This window comes from Drosophila sechellia, unplaced genomic scaffold (genome assembly GCF_004382195.2).
Source record: "Drosophila sechellia strain sech25 unplaced genomic scaffold, ASM438219v1 2R_2, whole genome shotgun sequence".
Classification (NCBI taxonomy): domain Eukaryota; kingdom Metazoa; phylum Arthropoda; class Insecta; order Diptera; family Drosophilidae; genus Drosophila; species Drosophila sechellia.
The window spans coordinates 1,351,986-1,364,709 of NW_022611043.1; the positions used below are offsets into that span (position 1 = coordinate 1,351,986).

The 12,724-nt window shown below is 35.8% G+C and overlaps 1 protein-coding gene across 6 annotated transcripts in view; it reads right to left on the reverse strand.

The window, feature by feature from the left end:
• LOC116802437 (coiled-coil domain-containing protein 40) overlaps window positions 1-12,724 on the reverse strand; it is a 104,431-nt gene that overhangs the window by 30,296 nt on the left and 61,411 nt on the right. For 3 of the 6 annotated variants that reach the window (XR_004362737.1, XM_032726914.1, XM_032726913.1), the window contains exons 3-4: window positions 4,605-5,164; window positions 3,776-3,920 (exon numbers count right to left, since the gene is read on the reverse strand). Coding sequence is in view for 4 of the 6 variants with exons in the window: in XM_032726914.1 (XP_032582805.1) it covers window positions 3,776-3,920; window positions 4,605-5,164 (705 nt within the window). In the remaining 2 variants the exon portion in view is untranslated. Of the gene's footprint in view, window positions 1-1,290; window positions 3,676-3,775; window positions 3,921-4,604; window positions 5,165-12,724 lie in introns of those variants that run through there. The other 3 variants (XR_004362738.1, XM_032726915.1, XM_032726916.1) reach the window with 3 other exon arrangements.

Here is a 12,724-nt window from a genome sequence, read left to right on the forward strand (position 1 = left end):
AAAGAAAGCCATATTATCCAAATTGTCAACCTTTAATTCAAAACATAATAAATGAATGCAACTTGTGTAACTTGACTATGACAGAACACAGAAATACGAAATTGCCTTTTAAAATCACATCGAATTCTGAACACTGTCGAACACTACATTGCACTACATTAGTTGTATTCACGTTTGCTCAAAATTCGTAACCCTTGAATTAAAACTAAGGATGAGGAACTAAGGAAAGAGTGTAGAAAAAAAAGTTTAAGAAAACGAAAAGTTTAATAAATAGAATAGAATCTGGCGTACAATGATGATGTTACTTGTAATATTTGGGAAGGCCCCCGCCCAACTAATTCAAATAAACAACATTGACACCAATCACGGCTATCTCCTTTTTTCAAGTAAACATATTCAAATACCATCAGCATTTGAACATCATTGCCTAAAAATTAATTTAACTGAAATAAACACTTTGACTACTTATTTTGGCAATAAAATACAAAACAACACAGACACACCCCGCATGTAATATCTGTATAATACATTACATAAAGAATTAAACTGAATAACTATTCACCAAAAACTATTCACCAAAAGCGTGGACTATTAAATGTAATAGGTTCATCTCTTAAATTCCTATTTGGTACACTTCATGAGAATAATCGAGCGGTGTTAACAGTGATAACATTTTAAGATACAGACGATAAAACACAATGACGTTGTAAAACTAATATCAAAAAATATTTTATATTATCATAACATTTATTATTATTGTACTTATTATACTATACGGATTATCAAAATATGTAACCTATAACCAATTTAAATTTTATATACGAAGATAAGAAAACAACCGAAAACAACAGAAAACAAATCAAGAACGGCCCCAAGAAATAGAAATTGAATGAAATCCATTATTATCCATTACAATCCCCCTTATTGTACCCAACAGCATCAGCCTATGCATAGTCTTCTCTTCTAGTAACGTAATCATGCCTTCCTCATAATTCACTTATACAAAAGATCGATCGCGGTGGTCCGCCGTATCGATTCCTAGTTAAATAAACAAACATTTCTCGATATTGCGCATCCACTCAAGCCGTAACCAAAACCCAGCCACTAGGCACGCACATAGCCACGTAGTACATAAGAGTTCTTTTTCCATATGTATGCACATAAGCAGAAGCAAGAAGCGCTCTCGCGCAGATCAAGTAAACAACCCACTAACCCAGTACATCTCAGATTTTCTGACACCAATTGTTTTAGTCTTAAGCCGACATTCAGTCAATAAAAACGCAAGGCGGATTCAATCTTAGTTCAAAGAAAGATAATTTATTATACATTACATTATACATTACTATATATTTGCAACTCAATGCATTTATGTGTGTACATGTATTATTATTGACTTTTTATTTTAGCTTGTTATTAACAATAAAATACCTATCCATTTCAATGCTATTTTGTGTCTGGGCCCATAACCTACGGTTATTTATTAATATTATTGTGGAATACAATTGTTAAATATTGTCAGACCAGCATGATATAAATAGGCACCTGGTTATTTTCCTTTTATGTCTCTTTATTGTAAGAACAACTGCACACTATCGCTTTCATTAATGCTCTGACGCTGCGTAGATCATACGTACACATGCGAGGCCACATACCACAAAGCTACAAATAGAATGTAGCTTAGCTGCAAATGAGCGACTCATCCTCTCTCTGTATATACTCTCTGCTATGCAGGACAGCGAGCGAGATTCAGCATAGATGCGCATGTGCATAGGTTCCGAAAGCGAATGATAATTAGCAACTTATTTACAGAGCGAACAGTAGAGCAATAGGCCACAAGTGAATGTGCGAGAGGGGAGGTTAGATAACGGAGACATTGCTGCACAGCTGTCTCCAAAGTTGGCATATTTACAAAGAACAAATTTCGGAATTGCTGGCTGTGTGACCCGATAATGTATATGAGTTGGTTTTTGTCTAATAATTTGAAATATTAATATTTTTGTCTTTATTTTTTGTACATATTCTAAAATTACTTTATTTTCTTTTTCTTGTATTCCATTCATGTTGTCCTTCCTCTGGGATCGTAGAGTTGTTCGATGAGCGACTACGCCAGTTACCTGGTGCGGACTTGCAGTTTGTATTTATAGTGTGTGCCGGGTCACGCAGTCGGCAGCATTAAACGAAACCAATTTTAATAGTTAAGATTAACGTATATCAATCATTGTTTTCGTTTTGAGCTTTTTTTTGTCATTTATCTAAAAAAAACGTTTGCATACAGTCATATCATTACGCTCATCGGTATACAGAGCGCTCGGAGAGACGAACTCTCAGCCTGCATACAAACGTTTTTCTCGCGCTGATGTGACCCTTTCGCTGTCAAAATAAACTACCAAGAACTAAGAACACGTTTTGAACAATAAGTGTTGTTATTTCAAAGGATAATTAAAAAGCGCATTGGCTAAACAGTGGGGTTGAATTGCAGGAACGGCTTGAGGTGTTCTTTTAAGATAAATACTGCATCTTAAGCTAAGCTAAATGTATCGAAGATTCGTTATCAACATGTGTAAACGATAGTGCCGTTGCAGCGGTTTTTCCCACTGTCTCAATTGTCATTTCGTCAAAGTGCTGCGCCGGCATTGCAACATAGTATTCCGGGAACAAAGTAGGGGTAACATGCATGTATTCGATACGGACCTGGTGACTTGCCACTTTTTAGGGAAGCGATCTTTTGCAATCTTCTGGTGCGACGGGCTGTATTGGCTCCTGATTATGGATGCCAGATGGATGGTTGGCATGGATCAAGTCATACCCTCTGATGTTAAAATGAGATCTGCGCCAAACTGGGATTCCGATACCATTCCAGATACTACCTCGAGATATTGTCAGTTTTTATAAGATCCTCAATTTTGGCTTAAGTTAACCAAAACCAGTGGTTCTTTGGATTTCCTCCCAATTTGAGTGTACAGATCCCTTACAGTGTGGCCCTGTTTGTTCAGTTCCTCTTTAATTTCAGCATTGTGCGAAGAGTGCTGAAGTCCCTCGATGAAGGGTGCGGTGTCTTAAAACTATTAGCTCACCATTCTGAATCGAGCGCGAAAGGAATGCCCTTAAGTGGCAAATGCAGATCAGATATCGGATGCCAGACAAGACCTCGCGTTTTTCGTGAAATCACCTTCATGGCCCCAGCTTCAATTAAGACTCCTTATAAGAAAAGACCAAGGTATGCTATAAAATGATGAAGTACGTAATGGTTTGGTTTCGGAAAGAAAGTTGTTCGTATATTGTTAAGTATATTGGAGTATTGGGTTGTGATTGTGCAGTGGCATCTGTGTTTTCTGCAAACATGAAGATGTGGCCATTATGTCGGAGAAAGGGATGCACCAGAGTATCTATTTTACTAAATATATGGTTTAGGTTGACGGTAGGGCCAATTTCCACAGGCACACTAAAAACACTTTATCCACCCCTCTGCAAACCGCCAAAATTGTCACGCCCACACATTTGCAAAATGTTTTCATATTTTTTTCATATTATGGTCGGAAACGCTTTCTTCGGCCTGTTAGATACTTTTCAGCGAATCTTGTATACCTTTTTACTCTACGAGTAACGGCCGGGGATCTGCATTAAAGTGGGTCGCGAGATCTTCGGATTTTGCAGAATGGAACGCCAGCCGATACGCTACGAGTAACGGGTATAAAAATTATATTATGCCCACAAATTAGAAGCGAGATTCCATTGTAAATAATTTCTGAGACCTAATTATAGTTTATTGACTTACGTTTCCGAGTGACTTGAATTTCATTTAGCTGATCGTTTCTTTTTTGGGACAGATTTACAAAATGATTCTGCAGCATTATCCAAAACTGCTGATGTTCACGAACTTGCAGTTCTCCTATGTGAATGGATTTTTCAAGCTGTTTAATCTGAAAAACATGTTAACCAATAAATAAAACACGATAAAAACTATAAATAGTCAACATAAAACGTATGAATAAAAAAACGGAAGTAAAAATACTTTAAAACAGGATAGAATGCTATACGGACGGACAGACATGACCAGATCGACTACACTATTGATTCTGATCAAGAATATAAAATAAATACGTGTTACAAACTTTTTAACGAATCTACTATATTTTCATACTCTAACGGGTAAAAAAAATATTACGTAGTGTGTGTTACTTAATCATTTAAGAAATTAATACAAGTGTTTGTGCCCGTTACTGGTAGGGTGAAATTGTATAATATATTCGTTAAAAACCGTGTATAGGTAGATGAAAACTCTTCCAGGTCGATATGATCACATCAAACGGTCTATATATTATTGTCAGCTTAAAATTATTCATGCCAATTTCCATTGACATGGACAAATAATTTGGCAAGACCCACTCAAGCTCTCCATAAATTAAGATATTAAGACCTGCCATGGCCAATGCAGTCAGAAAGTCTTAAGCAATAAATTTAATGGCCGATCTGAAAAACAGTCGCTTTCATACCGGCCGCTGCGTCCGAGATCTCGCCGTTCATACGGACGGATAATGCCGGATCTACTCAGATAATGGTGATTACGAGTAAGTCTAACTAATAAGACAGTTTTAGTAATTTACCTTTAAGTCTGTTGGATTTCCGGACGCATCGCCAAATAAATGATCCATTTCCTCAATTTTGCAGTTAATCTTTTCGTATAATTTCATTTTAATTTCAATTTGAATGTGTATCTTTTTTAAACCATTTTCCAACGTAGAAGATTTATTTTCTGCATTCTTTAATTTTGTTTTCGTACTATCATTATAGGCTCTTTCATTAAAAACTACGCATCTTAGTTTTTCAACCTCAAGCATTGATATTGACAATTGATTTTGAACTTTAGATAATGATAAATCGACATTTCGACGTTTTTCCTGAGATTTACCTAATAGCTTCAAACGGTAAGCGGTAGCCTTGTCTGTTATTAAGTGATCCTGCGCTAACCTTAAAATTGTTTCCTCAGTGCGAAACTTTTGCGTAAAAAATTTATCCAAGGCGATGTCTAGTTTTCGAATTTCTGTGAATAGATGAGTTCCCTCTCGTAAAGCATCTTGTAAATCAGCTTCTGTTGTATTCAAAAACTCTGGCAGGTCATCTAGCTTTGCTTGCATCTTCGAAAGAGATTCGCTTTCATCCTGACCTTAAAATAATATACAAGAAAACTGTTTAGAATAAAAACTTTTAAAGATAGTCTGTTTGTATAGATTCAGGAACTGTTAAAGATAGACGCTTGTATTTAATAATTGATGTTTAAATGCTTTCATGAATTGATAGATATTGGGAATATAATGAGAAACAAGTTAAAAACTGTTCAGAGTGTAGGCGTGACCGGTTTGGCGGCTTTAGGACGTTGTGTGGTGTGGTGTGGCAAAAAGTTTTTTGGCAAATCAATAGAAATTTGAACTGTGAACTGAACTTCAACCCCGACGCACGTGTTTTTGACAGAGCTCCAGTTAATATTAACGTTTAAGTGGAAAATTCAAGCCCAAGTGCAATCATCATATAAAAGCGAAAAAAAAGTGATAACAATAAACAAAACAAAAATATGAGCGCATCCGACGCTCAAGCTAAACAAAACCAAAACAACTCCTACCTCTCATTCACCCACATATCAAACTACACAAACAATTATCAAAGCTTACACCCTACGAGATGAAGGAGCGCGATCTTGCTTTCCAGCATTGGAGAGACCCAACAGTTACATTCAGCACAGGAGCGCAGAATGCGCGCCAAATTCATCTGCGAGTACACCAACAACAACTTCCGCTACACCAATAAACACACACTCAACTCTCCCGCTCACAGCAGTTACGCTCTCAGCTCTCCCACTCTCAACTCTTCCGCTCTCAGCAACTTCAGAAACCAACACCACAACTGCAGCAACTATAGCAGCAACAACTACAATTTGCTATGCTTCAAAGCCGATATGCTCTTCTTCAGCGAATATTATAACTCCTCTTTCCCATACCAACAAAACTTAAAACGTCACCGAGACAATCTGTCTCCAAACAGTTCCAAGGATCTCTTAAATAACAACAAGAAACACTCAAAGAGTACTGGCTAGCCGAGCCACACTCAAGCAACCGTTTTGAGCTGTTAGCACAAGATTATGAAAACGAAAACCAAACTGACAATGGGACAAGTGCAACTATAAATACGCAAATGCGAATTGAGCACAGAAAAGCAAAACCGCCCCCTATATATGTACAAAATTTTGAAAACATATACGCACTAACTACTGCTTTAAATTCATTGGAAGAAACACGATATGAACTAAAAGCACTGTCAACTAATGAAATAAAAATAAAGCCACTAGAAACTACTCACTATCACAACATATTAAGACTATTAAAAGATAAATCGACCAAATACTACACCTTCAGACCAAAAGACCAGAGAGGGTTTAAGGTAATTCTTCGTAACGTCCATCATGCTACAGACAAAGACGATATTATCAATGAACTAGCTCAGCAAGGGCATGAAGTTATAAATTTACACAACATCCAGACGACTCCAAACAACCATTGCCTTTATTCTCTATTGAACTCGAAATGAAAGACAATAATAAAGACATTTTTAAAATTGAGCACCTACTTCATTGCAAAGTAATCTTTGAGCCACCTCGACCAAAGCAAACACTTCCTCAATGTACAAACTGACAAAAATATGAACATACAAAAAATTACTGCACCAAAGACCCTACTTGCGTAAAGTGCGCTGGAAAACACAGCTTATCATTCTGTACTATTAACACAAGATCGTACAGAACAAGCATTAAATGTGCACTATGCAGTGAAAAGCACACTGCAAACTATAAAGGTTGTATGGTTTACAAAAGCACTTCAAATTCAAAAATACCCAACTCTTCGGAAAAAAGAAACGACACACATCAAACGACACAACACAGTACAAAAAATAACGTAGTAAGCTTAAATACGCCAGCTTTTTCCTATGCCGAAGTCTAAATAAAAACCAAGTAACTAGCCATCAAACCAACTCAACAACTCAACCTACTATTGTACCTGATAAACAGCCTTCAACTCAATTAGGCCAAACTGCACATAATGATTTTGACGAACTTAAACGAATGATGAAATAATTAATAGCCCAAATGACAAATATGATGAATATTTTCACGCTTTTATTATCTAAACTTGACAAATAGACATCTAACAAACGCCATCTGGAATGCTAACGGACTTTCACGCCATTTACTTGAACTAAAAACATTCTTAACTGAAAAGCTAATTAACATCACGCTCATTTCTGAAACACACTCAACTGAGAGAACCTATATAAACATACCTAACTATAATATTTTCTCTACTAATCACCCGGACGGTAAGGCCCATGGTGGTACTGCAGTATTAATTAAAAAAAGCATCAAGTGCATAGAGCTCGAGGGACTCAAAAAGGACTAAATACAGGCTACTACTATATCGACCTCAGACACAACGGGTCCAATAAATATATCTGAAGTTTATTGCCCACCTAAATTTAATAATACAAAAGACCAATACCTCGATTTTCTAAAATCACTGGGAAATCGGTACTTGGCAGGAGGTGACTAAAATGCCAAACACATTTTTGAACAGAACATGTAAATAAATATCTCTCTAAAGACAAACAACGAACTGGACTCTGCAATAGCATATTTAAATGACAACATCTGCAGGAACGCATATATTAGAGACAAAATCAGGCAAAAGCGTAAGCTTAGGAGGATATGGGAAAGGACTAGGCATACAGAAGATAAAAACAAACTTAATAGAGCAACACACGAGATCGAGAGAATTCTCAGGGAAGACAGAGATAATCGGCTTCAATACTACATTAGCAAACTAGGAACATCCTTATCTACAAATTATTCCCTGTGGAAAGCGACCAAAAAATTGACGAACTCAACTATACACAAGCCACCTATAAAAAGAAACAAAAACACATGCGCGTGATCAAACAAAGAAAAAGCAGACACTCTTAAAACATCATTTACCAATGACATGAACAACGCGTTGCAACGGCAATGCTGAGATTCCAACACAAATCACTAACTTAAATTGCGCAATTAAAACTATAACAAAGACAGAAATTAAATCTCACATAAAACAAATTAAAAACAAGAAAGTTCCCGGATATGATTTAATCGGAAGAAAAATTCTTAAAGAACTACCCGACGCTATAATCACCTATATTAGAAACTTGTTTAACGGAATCCTTCGATTGCAGTACTTTCCCAAAACTTGAAAGGTAGGCCAAATTAAAGCAATTCCAAAACCAAACAAAACCGCCAATACTGTAAGCTCGTACAGACCAATCATCTTATTACGTGTCCTCTTAAAAGTATTTGAAAAAGTCCTATTTAATAGAATCGAGACAATCGTAAAGCAAAAAAACCTAATACCTCCTCGCCAATTCGGCTTTCGGAAGCAGCACTACTACACAAAATAACAGACGATTTTGACAAAAAAAAATTTTGCTATGCTGTGCACTTGGACATTGCTAAAGCATTTAACAAAGTAAAGCACAGAGGACTGCTGCATAAGCTAAAAAATCTACTACCATATAACCTATATACCATACTTCAAAGCTATATAACGGACAGATATTTCTATATTAAATACGACAATGAATGCTCAGATATTATGCCAGTGTCAGCGGGTGTTCCCCAAGGTAGTGTGCTTGGGCCCATATTATACCTGATTTATCAATGATCAATGATTGCGACGTTCGCAGACGATACTGTGTTAATGTGGTCAATCGCGTGCAAAAAAACAGATGCAAATACACTACAACAAATCATGACACAAACAGTATCCTGGTTTGAGAGATGGGGTATAGAGATAAATAAAGACAAAACTCAACAAGTAATATACACAAAACGACAGCCCAAAAACTTTGCAATTAAAATCAATGACAATCAAATATTATTACACCCATATGCCAAGTACCTTGGACAAACTCAAAGCTATCATAGAAACAGCACATTCTAAATGAAATTAAATAAAAAACAAATTTCGACTACCTAACTGGCTAATAGGAAAACACTCAAAATTAGAATTACATAATAAAACTATACAATATACAAGCTGATAATAAATCCAAAATGGACCTATGGAATACAACTCTGGGGAACTGCCAGTAAATCCCACTTACAGCTAATTCAGAGAACGCAATCAAAAATGCTTAGAATAATCACAAATCCGAATGGTACATTAGAAACGAAGATATCCATAATGATTTAAACATAGAAACAGTCAACGAAACTATTAAAAAAAGAAGAGCAAAAAACACACAAATCAACTACTTAGCCATCAAAACTCAAACTTGAGACAAATATTTTTTTTTTTTTGTAAATGTTGGGTCATGCAGCCGCCAAAACTGTGCAGTAGACTAATCTCATACTTGTTAATATTTTAAGCCGAATTAGTCAGTGGTAGCAGTTGCGATGCCCATAGTGCAAACCGCTGTTCTCGCACGCATTTATCTGTTCGGCGCTCATTCCTTGTTGTTTGTTATCTACCTACGTTAAGCTTGGGCGCAGCGTTCTCGGCTGTCTGTCCCGCCAATTGCCAATTCGTCGTGTTTCGGAAAAGACTTAACTTAGGCCTTAGCTGCCTTAAACAATTCGAAAATAAACAGTGTCGTAATATAAACAAACTTTCTTCGGCTTTTTTATTATTCGCAACAGCTATTGAAAAAGCTCAATAGCTAAACAGTAAATGTAATTTTATTAATTGGAACTAAACAATGCCGATATTCCATTCCGTTGCCCACTTCTCGAAGGCCGTCACATATTCCTGTAGGCCCCTGGTTGCATCACTTATGCTTGTACTCCTGACAAATACCGATGACAGAGTTGGAACCAAGAAGATTAAAACGCAGAACTCCAACAGAATTAAATTATTAAATTATTAATGCGTATTCTTGCACTGGGAAGAGCCGCTGGTAATAAATTATAAAAAAATATCCAACAATTTATCAAAATGTAGGCGTGTCAGTTTCGTTCGGTTTTAGGGCGTTAGAGTGGGCGTTGCAAATAGTTTTTTTGCCAATCGCTAAAAGTTTACAAGACTAATAAAATTATGAAGTAATATCCATAGCGTGAGCGTGGCAAAAAGTCATTTGGCAAATCGATAGAAATTTAAAAGTCTAATTAAATTATGAAAAAATATCCATAAATTGTTGAAATATGTGGGCGTGGCAGTTGTGTGCGGTTTTAGGGCGTTGATGTGGGCGTGATAAAAAGTCTTTTCCAAAAAATGTGAAAAAATATGAACACAAAAAAAAAATGTAGGCGTGGTAGCTTTGTGCGGCTTTTGGGCGTTAGAGTGGACGTATCAACATAGCTCAACAAACTTGCGTTGCGTCTTTGTCTCTAAAATTTGTGTGCTGAATCTCAACTTTTAGCTTTTATAGTTCCTGAGATCTCGACGTTCATATGGACAATGGGCATTCGGACTTCGGACAGTCAGTGGCGCCCTCCCTTGGGAATTATCCCGGTTTGCTCTGGGATTACTCTTAAATGTCCGAAATATGTCCGATGGCCCAAGGCGGGAGAGGATTTGGAATATGTGTGAAATTATTAGAAACAGTGAGTTCAAACGTTAGTGAGTTAGAGTAGAGAGAGATCGATAAAAATTTACAATACTAATAAAAAATTTTAAAAAATATCTAACAATATTTCAAAAATGTGGGCGTGGCATTTTTGGTCGGTTTAGGGCGTTAGCGTTTTGGAAAACGATAGAAATTTACAAAATATCAACGCATTTTTTAAAAGTGTGAGCGTTGCACTTTTGTACGGCTTGTGGGGTGGCAACATAGGTCAACAAACTTGGGATGTGTCTTTGTCAAAATAATTGGAATGCTAAATCTCAACCTTCTAGCTTTTATAGTTAATAAAAGGAAACAAAGATTTTCAGCTAGAAATAGGAGATCAAGTCTTGCTAACAAACGAGACAGGTCACAAATTAGATTTTAAGTACACTGTACCAAATAAAATAGAAAGTGTAGAAAACAATGAAAATATAATAATATAAAAATAAAAACTAAAAACAAAAAGTACATTAAAATAGATTAATGCTTTTTTAATCATAATGCATAATATGACCATATATATATGATATATAATATATAAGAAATAACACACATATTTTTATTATTTCATTTTCAAAAATATACACAAAACAAAAAATAAATAAAATTTAACATTTATTCACGCATAATACAAATTATAAAGCATAATAATTAAATTCGTTAAAAAATGTTTATTTTTATTTATTTATTTATTATGATAGATAGAATAGTTTACAAAACTAGACTAACTTAGATAGTATAGCATTAGCTACGGGGCTTACAGCTATATTTATTTACAATGTTATTATATCTTAATTTAGTTAATATTTAATTTGGTAACTAATTGCTGGCTTGTTATGTACAAATGTCTTTTTTGTTTTTAGATTTTGTGGTATAATTTAGTTTTTTTGAGGAAAAGTATGAGTTTTTGTATGTTATCTGGATTGGGTTTGCTAAGAAGGTCTAGAGGGTTGGTGTTGTTAAATATATCTTGCTTGGTTTGTAGGAGGGAAGGGCATGAGTTTAATATGTGGTTTAAAGAAATATCACCTTGGCAAAACGGACAAGTTGGTATTGAATTGGGATTTAGGTAGTGTTGGTGGGTTATGTTTGTGTGTCCTAGTCGAAGTCGTATTATTTTTATTTGGTCGAGTCTGGTCCAATTTGGGTGGGATTGTTTAAGGTAATCGCATGTGTGTGAGGTATTCGTGTTAATAGATTGGTACCATGGACTGCAGTTTATTATGTGTTCTTTCTGTTTTGTCGCAAGGTCGGCTTTAAGGTGTTTTTTTATATCTGTGGTATTTATGTTTGGGGTGAGGATAAGTGGCATACTGCTTGCTGATTTTGCAGCTTGATCGGCTAGTTCATTTCCTTTTATTCCTGAATGGCCAGGAATCCACATTATTTTAATTTTAGGTGCGTGTTGCGTTATTAGCGATCGTATTCTGCTTGGGTAAAAGTTGTTATTATTTGTGTTTTGAATTGAATCTACTGCTGATAGGGAGTCGGAACAGATAATAAATTTGCCTCTTCGGTTTTTAGTAAGTTCTATTGCTTCTAGAATGGCGATTGTTTCGGAGGTGAGGACGGATGAATATGGGGGCAGTATGCCGTATTTCAAGACGTCTGTCTCCGTTGTAATGGCGAATGATATTGTGTAATTAATTTTTGAACCGTCAGTGAATATGAAATTATGTGTTTTGAGGTTATTCTTTGTGTGTTCGTATAATTTTCTGTATTGGTCTGGAGATGTTTGTTCTTTCTTATGGATTCTAAGTGACGTGTCTATTAGATTGGGGAGGGTCCATGATGGTCTGTTTTTGTGGAGTTTTATTGGTTTGTAGGGTAGATTAAGTTCTAGGCTAAGCTTAATTGTTCGGTCTATTGTTGATGTTTTTTTCTTATTAGTTTTTTTAGGCTTCAAAAACTTATGTATTGGTGTATTTTTGGAGAAGATTAGGTTTTGGGATAGTTTGGCTATTTGAAGGTCTCGTTTCATTTCTAAGGGGGGAGTATTCGATTCGTAAAGTAAGTTATTTATTGGGGTAGAGCGATAGGCGCCGAGAGCTAGACGGATAGCGGAGTTAAACGGTGTTTTTATTTTGTTTAAAATGCTTTTGGGAGC